The 15,119-nt window shown below is 41.5% G+C and overlaps 1 protein-coding gene across 1 annotated transcript in view; it reads left to right on the top strand.

Annotated features, from left to right (window-relative positions):
• LOC126254879 (glutamate-gated chloride channel-like) overlaps positions 1 to 15,119 on the top strand; it is a 208,177-nt gene that overhangs the window by 149,762 nt on the left and 43,296 nt on the right. The window contains exon 7 of the mRNA XM_049955350.1: positions 13,819 to 13,901. Within this exon, the coding sequence (XP_049811307.1) occupies positions 13,819 to 13,901 (83 nt within the window). The remainder of the gene's footprint in view (positions 1 to 13,818; positions 13,902 to 15,119) is intronic.

The following is a 15,119-nucleotide window of genomic DNA, read 5'->3' as shown; positions in this document are numbered from 1 at the left end:
TTTCTATTCGAATACTTAAACATATTGTTTATTATTTTTATTTCCCTATAGTTTACACCAATTTTTGTGAGAATTTGAATGTCTTGCACCGTTTTACAATGCCAAATGCTTTCTCTAGGTCGACATATCCTATGAACATGTCTTGATTTTTATTAAATCTAGCTTTCACTGTCAAGTATTACAACAGAACTGCCTCTATCTTTCCCAAATCCAAATCGATCGTTCTCTAACAGACGCTCGATTTTCATTTCCATTTTTCTGTACATTATTATTCTCAGTAACAGGGTTATTAAGCTGATTGTGCGATAGTTCTCACGCTTATCTGCCCTTGCTATCTTTGATCCTGAATAGTCATTTGGCTGTCACATACCCCAATGATTCTTCAGAATTCAGAAGAATGTTATCTGTGCCTCCCGTCTTATCGATTGCAAGTCTTTCAAAGTTCTTTTCAACTCTAACATTGAATCACCTATGTTTTCCATATAGACTCACATTTCATCTTCCATCATGTTATTAGCCAGTTCCTCTCCCTCATAGAGGCCTTCAATGTTCTCTTTCCATCCATCTGCTCTGTCCTTTGGGTTTAAAACTGGAATTTCTCTTGCACTCTTTGCTTTTAACTTCATCGAAGGTGTTTTTGACTTTCCTATATGCTTAACCAGTCCTTCCGATAACCGTTTCTTTTTCGATTTCTTCGCGTTTTTCCTGCAGCCATTTCGTTTTGGTTTCAATCCTATTTAACTTATATTGTTGGTTTCCTTTCTTTATCTGATGGTTTTCGCACTTCCTTCTTTCACCGATCACTTCTTCTTCGCAGTTACCTACCTTGTGCCTGTATCAGTCTCTCCGTCTCTGTGAGTGCTTATTTTAGAGATGGTCATTCCTCTTCAAAGAATTTACTGTTGTGCTATTCATTATCATAATATATGCGGTCCTAGAGAACTTTTAAATACACCCCATCATTCCTCAGTACTACAGTATACCACGTCTATCAGTATTGATTCTTTCTCAAGTTTCTCTTAAACTTCAGTCTAATCTTCATTATCATTAAATTTTGGCCTGTGTCCATCTATTCCTGGATGTGCCTACCAACCGAATGCTTGATTTCAGGGCCTGTGATCGTGACCAAATCTACTTGTAATTTTGAAAGATTGCGATTTGTTTTGAGCGGACCTGTAATTACACTGTGGAGAAAGGGGTTCTGAATAGCTTAGATAAACATTCTGTGATAGGCAGAACGGTCGCTTGGGAAATCCTGGTTTGGGTTTCCGTGTGTTACAAAATTCTGGCGAGGAACAGTGAACATGAAAGCACTTGAGAGTTCAAATTTTAAGCCACGAGCTCTCTATCTGACTTAGAAAACTTTCGTGGTAGGACCATCACAAATATAGCAGGACATGACGTCTGTGTGTATAAATGAAACCGAGGTATTTCCAGTTCGGAAAGTTGAATGGGATGCTATTGCACAGGACGTGCTGCGGTATGCCACTAGGTATGGTCACAATGCTTAAATATTGCCAAAGATAAGTATGTAAGCTGGGCCGGCCCATGTTGCTTAGCCAGCAGGCACCGGCGGGTCTCAACACGAAACTCCGCCAAAAGCGATTGAGTTGGCATTTTCACTAATTGGTACCCATAAACATTAAATGCACACACCACAGTGTGTACCTATTAATTTTGAATATAATTATGGTGTTAGATGTCATTTTCATCAGTGTTTGAGCACGTTTTATCATGATACTATTTTAATTAGTGTTGACCGATTGTTTCAAAAGTTCTATTTAATTGTAATGCAGTGCACATCACTAGCACAGAGTGGAACGGCAGTGAAGAGACGAAAATGGCATCCAACGGGAAGAAAGTTTGGAAGAATGGGTAACGAATAGTAAACTGGCTTGAGTATGAAGAAGAGAACTTTATACTAATGTCGACAAGGTGAAAATCTCTGTCCCCAAGAAGCAAGTTGTAATTTTTGGGCAACAATTGGCCATATAGTGCACCTCTTGGGACTGTTTTTGCTAGACAGTTCGCGTCGTGACAGAATATTTTCTGAATTGGGAACATACAGGAACTTCGAAGTGTTCACAGGGCAGTGTGCTGATACACGCTGAGGAATTAACTGTTTGATCAGTTATCCACGAATTAAAAGGAATCCTTTGGGACTCCTTAAATGAATTTGGCTTGCTGTAGAATTACAGCGATAAGAAGTGCCAATACAGCTGTTATGATTTATTGAATAAACAACTGAATTTCAAAGGTATACCCTGTGTAACGTAGCTCAGTATAAGCAGATCTGTTCTAGCGTAACATAAACATCGACCTGGAAAGAAAGAGCCGAGAAGTATGACGACCAGGACTGCACCACGACAGGCGCGGCCACTACACGAAGAGAATACAAGCGGCGCTCCAGCTAGCCTCGGGCACAGTAGAAGACGAGCTGTGATCCAAACGATTTAGCCGTCATTTGTGATCTACACTAATTGCTTGCATGGAGATTGTATATATCGAAGGACATTGATTATTATAATGTCGCCAATTGCTTGTGACACCTCATTGTAAAAAGGCAAAGTTGTATATTGTCTATTTAACATATTGTAATAAAGCCCATGAATAAGATTTGGTCGGATTGTTGTTTAGCTATCCGAGAAAGCAGCTTCCCAGGCACCCTACATTACACCAGTGGTCAGGATCCCACGTTGGCGACGAGGACTGGATTCGAACCCACGCGTGCGGTTTCTTCAGTGATACGCCACTCCAACAGACTTTTTGTTCATTTGTTTCTTTGTGGGAAACGTGGGAAATTTCAGTTGGTCACAGGTGCCTCTGTCACACTGCTAAATTGTCACACATATGAAATGTTAGGCTCTCAACGGCTGTTTAAAACTAGCACGTAACTGACAGCTTGTAATGAACAAGATATTCCCGTTCTCGGAAAATCTACTTTCCGTGTCATGTACCGTTCGCATACGCGAACAGCGAATTTTACGGTACTATAATCACGCGATTGTGCGAACATATTTGGCCTTGATTCATTTGATTTGTTTGGCTTTAACATTCAGGACAATGTGATATCAGTGTCTGCATTCCACGCAAAAGACAGAATTCCCGGAACTCTTTTCTAAAGGTTTAGGCAAGGCTAAGAATTTTGTTGCACATATTTATCTGAAAGACAATGCTCAGCCGAAATTTTGCCGGGTCCGAACTGTTCTCATTGCATTACGGGACCAAGTCGCTGCTGAATTTAAATAATTGCAAGACAGCGGAACTATTGTGCCCATACAAGCTAGTCAATGGGCAAGTCCACTAGTTTTACTTCCCAAAGCTTTAGGTCGCATTCGTCTCTGTGTTGATTTTGTATACAGTCAACTCACAAACTGTGATTGATAATTATCCACTGCACGCCCAGAGGATATCATGAACAGATTAGACGCTGGTAGCTACTTTTCAAAAATTGATTTGCGAGACGCGTATCTTCAAATCCCACTAGATGACGGATCTCAGAAAGTGTGTATAGCGAATACTCATTTGGGCTTGTTTAAATATTTTCGTTTGCCTTTTGACAGTGCTTCTGCACCCGCCATTTTAGCGAGGTTGCGCAGTGGTTAGCACACTGGACTCGCACTCGGGAGGACGACGGTTCAATCCAGCGTCCGGCCATCCTGATTTAGGTTTTCCGTGATTTCCCTAAATCGCTCCAGGCAAATGCCGGGATGGTTCCTTTGAAAGGGCACGGCCGTCTTTCCCTAATCCGATGAGACCGATGACCTCGCAGTTTGGTCTCTTGCCCCAAACAACCCAACCAACCCCGCCATTTTCCAACGGTATTTGGAACAGCTGACCGCTCAAGTTCCAAACTGTTCAAACTCTTTGGACGATGTTGTCGTAGCAGGTCGAACACCTGAAGAACACAGTGCAATTTTGTATGCTTTTTTTCGTGTCTTGTCTGGGACAGGACACCACAAAATCTAGCTACAATAATTTGTTTATATTGCAGTTAACAAATTTACAAAGAAACATGTTAACTTTTAATCTTATTAGAAACAGGAACTATTCTGTAGAGCAGTCTGATTAGTCTCTAGTCTACAAGAGATGTGCCAACATCAAATCAGGTTAATCCATTCAAGCATTTATGTTCGCCTCAGGGTGGTGGCTTACGATGTTCCCGTGTCTCTAGTATACAAAGTCTAAATTAAAACAGAATCTTGGAAGGCGTGACAAGAGCCAAACGCCGCCCTCCCACTTGCATACAACGGAATGGCTGATATACAATCAAAGAAATCCGTTCACTTCTCGCCGCTAATTTTGAGTCTCATTTCCTTTTAATTTGAATATTACTATGATTCTTCGATGTATCAGTCACAGCTCCAGAATTGACTTTAGCTTGTCTAGTACTACTGCACCTGCCATTTCATAACTAAAAGCTAACTTAATACGTAGCGTGCTCCTGATTCGCTGCTGGATTTGGCGCTCACGTATTGACGGACAGAACTGGTCGACTAACGTTAGCAAGGCTTGTCCTTCGTCGAAGGCCGAGTTCTCTGTGGATACGCTATAGTGTGGGTCTTCCTGCCATAGAAAGATGACTGCCAGCTGGCTTCGTATGTTCCCCAGCAAAAGCTTGGCACAACTGTTCTTTACAATGGTCTGCGAAAAGTAAATATAAATATAAAGGGCAGTCAAACAAAAATAAGGCTGGTGGAAAAATAATTGGCAAGACGCGAGTACGACTAGCACGCCGAGGGTTCCTTACAGGCTGAATTATGTATATAGACATTTCATCGATTTCGGGAATCGAGAAGCTCGACTACTTTTACCTATTATGAGCACTGATATTGGCAACATATCGGTCCCAGGGATTCCAAGACATTCGACAACGTTTTAATTTCATGTCTGAAGTCGATTAACAAATAACAAAAGAAATATTTATTTCGTGTGATACAAGTTAACAATTTTCTGATTTTCTTCCTTTACTTGAGCTGTGAAACCTTTCTTCTTGCCGAATTTAATGATTCTACGTCAAAGGGGAGTACACTGTACGTTTTGACGAGTGACTTTGCTACTATCAAAATATGTGACATAAATGCCTGTATCTTTCGACAGAATTGACTTAAAATCTTAATACTTTTACACCACCAAAGGACTATAGGTTTCAGAATGTGACATACATTTCAACTTTATATGTGTACGTGGTCCTGAGAGAACAGGAGCTTTACAGACGGATGTGCACACACACAATCTGATAACAAAAAACAAAACAAAAATGGCTCTGAGCACTATGGGACTGAACATCTGAGGTCATCAGTCCCCTAGAACTTAGAACTACTTAAACCTAACTAACCTAAGGACATCACACACATCCATGCCCGAGGCAGGATTCGAATCTGCGACCGTAGCAGTCGCGCCGTTCCGGACTGAAGCGCCTAGAACCGCTCGGCCATTGCGGCCGGCATCTGATAACAATTGCAACATTTTTTTCGTGTGTTATAAACACAAATTCACAATTTTAGGATTTTTTCTTTAGTTTTACAGTAAAACCTTTCTTCTTGTCAAATTTCATGAGTATAAACGAACAGGAAGTATCGTACAGGTACTGATGAGTGAATTTTCGAGTACCAAAATATATGACATAAATGGCCGTATGTTTTGACTGTATTGAGTTAAAGGGTAACGTTTATTACACCGCCAAGAGACCATAGACTTTAATATGTGACATGAATTTCAAATTGATACGTCCAGCCTTGTCTGAGAAAATGGGATCTAAACAGACGGACGGGTAGACAGCCTCCTAACAAGTGATAATTTTTTATTTGATGTAATTACAAAATAAACGATGTTCGTATTTTTTCCTTTGGTTGTAGTGGAATCTTCGATTCTTACCAGTCACGTTCCTCTCAGAGTATGCCGATAGAATAACTCCATATTGAGCAATTATATTCAACCACTCGCTCACAGAAAGATCCGTAACTAAAGACTGGAAAATTGATCAAGTCACACCAATACCCAAAAAGGGAAGTAGGAGTAATCCGCTGAAATTACAGGCCTATATCACTAACGTCGATTTGCGGTAGGATTTTGGAACATATACTGTATTCGAACATCATGTAGTACCTCGAAGAAAACGATTTATTGATACATAGTCAGCACGGTTTCAGAAAATATCGTTCTTGTGAAACACAACTAGCTCTTTATACTCATGAAGTAATGAGTGCTATCGACAGGGGATGTCAAATTGATGCCATATTTTTAGATTTCCAGAAGGCTTTCGACATCGTTCCTCACAAGCGTCTTCTAACCAAACTGCGTGCCTACGGAGTATCGCCCCAGTTGTGCCACTGGATTCGTGATTTCCTGTCAGAAAGGTCACAGTTCGTAGTAATAGACGGAAAGTCATCGAGTAAAACAGAAGTAGTATCCGGCGTTCCCCAAGGAAGTGTGATAGCCCCTCTATTGTTCCTGATCTATGTATATTAACGACATAGGAGACAATCTGTGTAGCCGTATTAGATTGTTTGCAGATGATGCTGTCATTTACCGTCTTGTAAAGTCATCAGATGATCAAAACGACTTGCAAAATGATTTAGATAATATATCTGTATGGTGCGAAAAGTGGCAATTGACCCTGAATAAGGAAAAGTGTGAAGTTATTCACATGAGTACTAAAAGAAATCCGCAAATTTTGATTACGCGATAAGTCACACAAATCTGAAGGACGTAACTTCATCTAAATACTTAGGGATTACAATTACAAATACCCTAAATTGGAACGATCATATAGGTAACATTGTGGGTAGAGCAAACCAAAGACTGCGATTTATTGGCAGAACAATTAGAACGAGCAACAGGTCTACTAAAAATACTGCTTACAACACGCTTGTCCGCCCTAGTCTGGAGTACTGCTGTGCGGTGTGGGATGACATCGAAAAAGTACAAAGAAAGGCAGCTCTTCTTGTATTATCGCGAAATAGAGGAGATAGTGTCACAGAATTGATACGTGAATTGGAGTGGCAATCATTAAAACAAAGGCGTTTTTCGTTGCGACGGGATCGTCTCATGTAATTTAAATCATCAGTTATCTCCTCCGATTGCAAAAACATTCTGTTGGCACCCACCTACATAGGGAGAAATGATCATCACGATAAAATAAGAGGAATCATGGTTCGCACAGAAAAATTTAAGTGCTCGTTTTTCCCGCGTGCCGTTCGAGAGTGGAACGGTAGAGAGACGGCTTGAAGGTGGTTCATTGAACCCTCTGATGGCTGTTGTGGCCGAGCGGTTCTAGGCGCTTCAGTCTGGGATCGCGCGACCGCTACGGTGGCAGGTTAGAATCCTCCCTCGGGTATGGGTGTGTGTGATGTCCTTAAGTTAGTTAGGTTGAAGTAGTTCTAAGTTCTAGGGGACTGATGACCTAAGATGTTAAGTCCCATAGTGCTCATAGCCATTTGAACCACCACTGAACCCTCTGCCAGGAACGTTATTGTGAATAGCAGGTTCACCACGTAGATGTAGATGTAGAAGTTATCAAGTTTCATGATTCTAGGTCAACGAGAAGAACCCTGTAGGTTTTGATGAGTGAGTTTGCGAGTGTCAAAATATGCGCATTTTATTATTCACTGACTTGGAAGCTTCTCTTTCTTACATCGCCAAAGGACCATAGACATTAATACATGACACACATTTCAACTTGATACATCTACACGTTCGTGAGAATTTTGAACCGTCGGACAGACAGACAGTGAGACAGACAGACAGACGGACAAAGAATTGATAATATAAGGGTTCCTTTTTTACTGACTGAGGTACGGAAATGTAAGTAAACTGTTTATTATTTGTAAAGTAATCGTCGTAATTTTTAGTACATTTAACCCACTCTGAGACAAGACGACCAATACCTTCATGGGGAAATTTCTGTGGTTACCTACGGGACCACGATTCTACCCAGGCGTGCACCTCACCCACGACCACGAATGTATTTCTTCAGGGCTCCAGAAATATGGAAATCGCATGGGGGAGAGATTGTGATTTCATGGAAGTTGTGTAAGTGCTTCCCGGGGAGCTTATGCAGCGTTGTCGAAACAACCTTGACAACAAGGGGCGGGCTCACATGTTGTCAAGTTTGTTTTGAGTACGCTGCATAAGCTATCCAGGAAGCCCTTACACATCCTTACACAGTTATGGAGATTATTGTTAAAATAATAAACCGTTTACTTACTTTTTGGTGTTCCGCACCTCAGTCGGTAAGAACGGAGCAATCACAGGATCACTTTGTTGTCAATGTGTCTGTCTGTCTATCTATTCGACTGTTAAAAACCCTTTTTCAAAATGGTTCAAATGGCTCTAAGCACTATTGTACTTAACATCTGAGGTCATCAGTCCCCTAGACTTACAACTACTTAAACCTAACTAACCTAAGGACATCACACACATCCATGCCGGAGGCAGGATTCGAACTTGCGACCGTAGCAGCAGCGCGGTTCCGGACTGAAGAAAAAACCCTTCTTCTCAGGCAAGGCTGGACGTATCATGTTGAAACGTATGTCACTTACTAAGGTCTACGGTCCCCTAACGGTGTAACAGATTGAAGCTTCTAAGTCAATGCAATCAAAAGAGTCGGTCATTTGTCACATATTTCGATACTCGCAGCTTCACTCATCAAAACCTATAGGATACTTGCTGTTGGTTGAGAATCATGGAAACGGGCAAGAAGCAAAGTTTCACTGTGCAAGTAATGAAAAAAATCAGAAATTTGTTAATTTGTAATTATATAACATGAAAATAATATCTTTTGTCATTTGTTCTCCGACTTCACACTTGAAATTAAAATATTCTCGGAAGTCTTGAAAGCCCTGTGATTGATATCTTGCGACTATCAATGTTGAAAACGCAGAAATCGTCAAGATTCTCGCCTTCTGGATTGGATGATCTATGTTTGTACGTAATTAAGCATGTACGAGGCCCTTAGCGCCCGAGTCCTACTCGCTCCTAGCCAGTTTCTTTTTCATCAGCTTCATTTTTATTTGACTGCGTCTTAATAAATAAATAAATCTCAGCTCTCCTTGTTCATACATGTATTGCGAATACATAGAAAGAAGGATCCTTTATTGTATGATTATACGATAGCGGAACAAACACTGGTAGCAGTTACTTCTGTAAAATATCTGGGAGTATGCGTACGGAACGATTTGAAGTGGAATGATCACATAAAATTAATTGTTGGTAAGGCTGGTACCAGGTTGAGATTCATTGGGAGAGTCCTTAGAAAATGTAGTCCATCAACAAAGGAGGTGGCTTACAAAACACTCGTTCGACCTATACTTGAGTATTGCTCATCAGTGTGGGATCTGTACCAGGTCGGGTTGACATAGGAGATAGAGAAGTTCCAAAAAAGAGCGGCGTGTTTCGTCACAGGGTTATTTGGTAAGCGTGACAGCGTTACGGAGATATTTAGCAAACTCAAGTGGTAGACTCTGCAAGAGAGGCGCTCTGCATCGCGATGTAGCTTGCTGTCCAGATTTCGAGAGGGTGCGTTTCTGGATGAGGTATCGAATATATTGCTTCCCCCTACTTTTACCTCCAGAGGAGATCACGAATGCAAAATTAGAGAGATTCGAGCGCGCGCGGAGGCTTTCCGGCAGTCGTTCTTCCCGCGAACCATATGCGACTGGAACAGGAAAGGGAGATAATGAGAGTGGCACGTAAAGTGCCCCCCGCCACACACCGTTGTGTGGCTTGCGGAGTATAAATATAGATGTAGATGTAGATGTTCTCTTGCAGAGGGACTGGGAGAAAACAGTAGGGGAGAGGGGTGGGATAAGCAAGTGATCGGGAAACGATGGATAATCAGCTTGTGGTATCATAAAGTAAACCAAACATAACTTACAAACAAATTACCTTTATTGACCTTCATCGGGCACAATGTGCCTTTAGTTCATCTTAAACTATCAGTGAAGGTTTCGTTTAGAATCCGTTGTGTGGCTTGCGGAGTATAAATATAGATGTAGATGTAGATGTTCTCTTGCAGAGGGACTGGGAGAAAACAGGAGGGGAGAGGGGTGGGATAAGCAAGTGATCGGGAAACGATGGATAATCAGCTTGTGGTATCATAAAGTAAACCAAACATAACTTACAAACAAATTACCTTTATTGACCTTCATCGGGCGCAATGTGCCTTTAGTTCATCTTAAACTATCAGTGAAGGTTTCGTTTAGAATCGAAGGAGATGGTGGTTTTACACTTTCGGATGTGTGGTAAGTCGGCTAGATACGTGGTTTCCAGGACTCATTTGATGAAAAACCGCGAAGTACGTGGATGTTCGTGAACAAAGATAGCAAAGATTATAATGCTAGGTATTGGATATATAATCTTTTCTTTTATTTCGGATCGTTAGTATTCTGAGTGATCTTGAGATTCACCACGAATTCCTCTCTTGTGCAAGTCTCTTCACCTCAAAGTGTCACCTACACACAATGCCTTCAGTTATTTGTTACATATATTGTACTCTGCCTTTCCCTTACATTTCTGTCCTCTATGACTCTCTCTAGTGGCATGGAAGGCACTTTTCCTTCCTGTATTGCTTTTTATATATTCCGTTCATGGCTGATCCTGCGGTGAACTTCGTAATTTCTCCTATTTTAATCAATTCAAATAGTTTTCAGAAACTTTGTTTAGCGCCATGTCTCAAACTCTTCTATTGTCTTCATTTACGGTGTTCATTTCCATAGAATTCTGTACCCCACGAGTACAATCTCAGCGATTTTTTTCTCCAGTTAAGGCGTATGTTTAACACTAGTACACTTCTTTTTGTGAGCAATGCTCTCCTTGCCTGTGCCACAAACAGTGTAAAAAGATCCAGTACACGCCTAGAAAGCAGACTCCCAGAGCGAAATAGAAGAAACCTACGAAAAAAGGCACGGTATCGCGAGATTTCTGATACACTCTACGACAAAGAAAACGACGCACCACGTATGACTTACGCAAATTAGTCACAAACTGATGTTCATTCAAGTATCGGTGGAAAATACAAAATTGTAAACTTTATCGGTCGATGGATGAATGTTTAACGCTGCATTGCAGTTCCACCAGGCAGCTGGATAGGGTAGTAAGCAGGGGACATGTCGATACAAGGGCAAACGTCTTTGCGGATTTCATTCCGTGTACTCAGATGGACAGTTACAATGCCTTGCAGACAGGCGCGTGAACAATGCACGCAGATGTCAGCATTTGAAAGAGGACATCTAGCTGGACTCAAAGAAGGCGATCGGAGTAATCGGCGAATCGCTCGACTTTTGAATAGGACCGATGCCACTATAAACGAAGTTGGTACGAATGGGTGAACATGGACGAACACTGCGTTAAGAAGGAAACAATCGACCTGGAGATAAGACAGAACGAGAGCACCGAGTAATCGTTAGAGCCGTAGATTCATCATTATGATCGATCCGAGGTGGAACACGTGCTTCAGTGACCACAAGGACCATTAATGGACTGTCCACAGAAAGCGGGCTGAGCTCAAGGCGCCCCTTGCGCCGACTTATATAGACCCCTGTACACCACCAATCCCGTTTTCAGTGGTGTCGGGCACATTCGGCCTGAAATCTCATTTACTGGAGTGGAATTGTCTTCGGTGATGAGTCCCACATCTAAATGAGCCAGAATGACCAACAAAGATGTGTCTGGAGACGCCCTGGACAGCGATGGGATACAAACCTGACTTCCGTCCGTCATACGGTCCGACAACCAGGATTGGTGGTCTGGGGTGCCAGTTCATTTTATAGCAGGACCCTTTTGGTTGTCAGTCCGGAACCGCGCTGCTGCTACGGTCGCATGTTCGAATCCTGCCTCGGGCATGGATGTGTGTGATGTCCTTAGGTTAGTTAGATTTAAGTACTTCTAAGTCTTGGGGACTGATGGCCTCAGAACTTAAGTCCCATAGTGCTCAGAGCCATTTGAACCATTAAGCGTCCTCCAATCGTTTCGGGATTTTGACAATCTAACGCGCCAATTACACGGAATGAGACACGCTTTCCTTCGGGAGGATATCTAACAAATCTGTCATCAATGCTAAGCCGAATATTTATTTGCATAAGGGCCAGAGGTGGACCAACGCGTTATTGCTCAATTTGTCAAGTTCTTTCTTTTGAATAAATCATCCAATTTTTCTGAGACTGTAATCATTTGTTTGTCAGCACATGTACATCCCATCCATCACATCTACCGATTTCTGGTGATTCCTTCGCCTTCCACATATGTATGTTACTTTACACGTAACATCGCATTAACACTCACTGGTAACTTGCGATGAAACAATATTTGCTTGAAATATTGATACTATGGTCGACGCAACGGCGATTATATTGGTAAAGTTGTAGGTGACAAGAAACTTTACGCTTCTGATTGGAAACGTGTGTTATAACACATCACTAAACCGTATAATGTTTTCAGTTTGTTGTAACCTTTCCATATTAATAAAAAAATATAAAATAATGATGTGTAACCTTCCACAACAGAAAATAAAAATAATTAAATTTGGATAATTAAATTCCGCCGTTTGAAAACTGATAAATCTTAACTCATGAAAAACTGATAAATTTTAACATAAGCAGTGCTACGCCATGGCCCTGTGAAATCAATCTGAATCTGTCCGTGGGAAATAAACTGAAAAATTCTTACTTCGTGATGGTGTCGCCGAATAACGCCGTCTATATATCTGCTCGTAAATGGCACAGCTTAGTGCAATGCTGGCCTATCTATTAATACTGAATAACATTTGTCTGAGATCTGAATTACTAGAAAAACTGACTTTACTTAGTGACACAGCTGCACAGCTGGTCGTCTGATTACTAAAGAGCACATGACTATGATCTGGCAAAAATTCTGGAATATTTTAATTTAGATAAATGACTGGATCGGGACTGGCAGTGACTTAAGGAGAAATTATACTTTTATAGTTGACTGGTAAAAACAATTATATTTTGAAAACTTTTTACGTTATTGATAAAGATCTACAGTCCATTACACGGGAAAATTGAATATATTACAAATCTGGGTCAACTGGTGATGACGAATCACAAAAGAAAAGACTGAAACAAATTCATATTAACATCTCAGACAAGTGACTTAAATACGCGCATGCCAATAAAAATAATAAAATTTACCTTACTATAGATGGTTGACTTAATTACATTGTTGATTTTTCATTATATTAATAATTATTCATTTGTTCATCATCGTCTCATTCCATGGTATCATTTAGCTCTGCGGCTGATCACAATTACTATTCAGTTCCATATAGTAAAATTTTACAATTTGTTCTGCATTGTGACTTTAACCACTACTAACTATAAACTTCGCTGTACCAGTGACAGACTACAATTACACAGTAGCTGTGAGCGATTGCAACTGTGGCAGAGACTGCTCTGACCTGCGACTCTATTGCAGCTCTCTTTTGACAGGGGAAAGATATTTTATGTCTCGGGCAGCGCCTGTGATTTGTCGTTCTAGCAAGTGAACAATACATAGAGATTACATTTGCTCCAGCAGGGTGGTGAACCCCTTACATTGTTTTTGCAGAGTTTGAAACGCTATCACTTGATTTAAAGGAAACTGTAACACTTATTGTTTTCCGTTATCGGTACCTAGCTTTTTTGTTGGGGATTCACTGGAAAAATCGCCGCAATAAAAGACCTAGCATTATGTATTAGTGTGGACCATTAGCAAAATAATCACTGGACTCAAATTACGAGCACAAAAGGAGACAACTCAATTATTTTTATATGTTGAAAAGCACGGATACATCACGCCTGCCATCCTGCTCTGTTTCAGGACATCGATGGCGTTCGCATGTGACATGGATTTCCGCCGGTATCCGATGGACACACAGACCTGCACTATCTCTATGCAGAGCTGTAAGTATGTAATGGGAAACAACGCCAGAGTGTGTGTGGACGTGAGTTAATTAGTGTGTATAGGTGCCACGGTGACCTGAGAATAGTGCGGAACAGTTACACAGGGTAGTTCTAAATTGGTGTCCATAAATGTAGAGATGTGTTCCTGACACCGAAAAATTAAAGTAAGTCCACAAGTATCTGCGTCCGAAAACCATTCGTTATGGAGTTACATGGGTTGTTGCTGATGTTGCATGCGATAAGATTAACGACGTACATTTAAAAAAACTGCTCGAAATGATGCTTCGATTCCTGCCCTGAGCCTGCGTTCCAAGCCTTGCCGTACGCCGTTGAAAACTCTTGGAGTGCGCCATATGTCATCACATCCATCTGCGTACGCTCCCTCACAACGTCCACGTTAGGTACTGGACCTGAATGCATCAACTATTACAAATTTCCCGAAAGGTCAAAATTCATTGGATTCAAATATGGAGATCGGGTGGGCCACCCTTCAACCAACTCATCGATTTTACAACTGATTATTGAGATACTGGCGAACGTTCAGATAAAACAGAGGTGGATAGCTATGGCGCTTAAAACACGTCTAGATGTACAGTTATGTACCTCATCTTTAAGCGTCTTTGGTTTGCCTGCCCAGCAAGAAATTTTGTGAGGAAACAGGGACTATTAAGATGACCTAGAATGATTCCACACCACGTGTTGCTGTTGAACAGAGTCCGCATCTCGTGGTCGTGCGGTAGCGTTCTCGCTTCCCACGACCGGGTTCCCGGGTTCGATTCCCGGCGGGATCAGGGATTCTCTCTGCCTCGTGATGACTGGGCGTTGTGTGATGTCCTTAGGTTAGTTAGGTTTAAGTAGTTTTAAGTTATAGGGGACTGATGACCATAGATGTTAAGTGGTGGTGGTGGTTAGTGTTTAACGTCCCGTCGACAACGAGGTCATTAGAGATGGAGCGCAAGCTCGGGTTAGGGAAGGAGGGGGAAGGAAATCGGCCGTACCCTTTCAAAGGAACCATCCCGGCATTTGCCTGAAACGATTTAGGGAAATCACGGAAAACCTAAATCAGGATGGCCGGAGACGGGATTGAACCGTCGTCCTCCCGAATGCGAGAGATGTTAAGTCCCATAGTGCTCAGAGCCATGTTGAACAGAAGACAACCAAGTCGAATTAAAAACAAATTCCACAAACAAACGTGAAGAAGAATATAAGTAAAATTGC

Source organism: Schistocerca nitens, chromosome 1, assembly GCF_023898315.1.
Source record: "Schistocerca nitens isolate TAMUIC-IGC-003100 chromosome 1, iqSchNite1.1, whole genome shotgun sequence".
NCBI lineage: Eukaryota > Metazoa > Arthropoda > Insecta > Orthoptera > Acrididae > Schistocerca > Schistocerca nitens.
The sequence above is the reverse complement of the archived record's forward strand: the minus strand, read 5'-3'. Positions and strand labels throughout refer to the sequence as shown.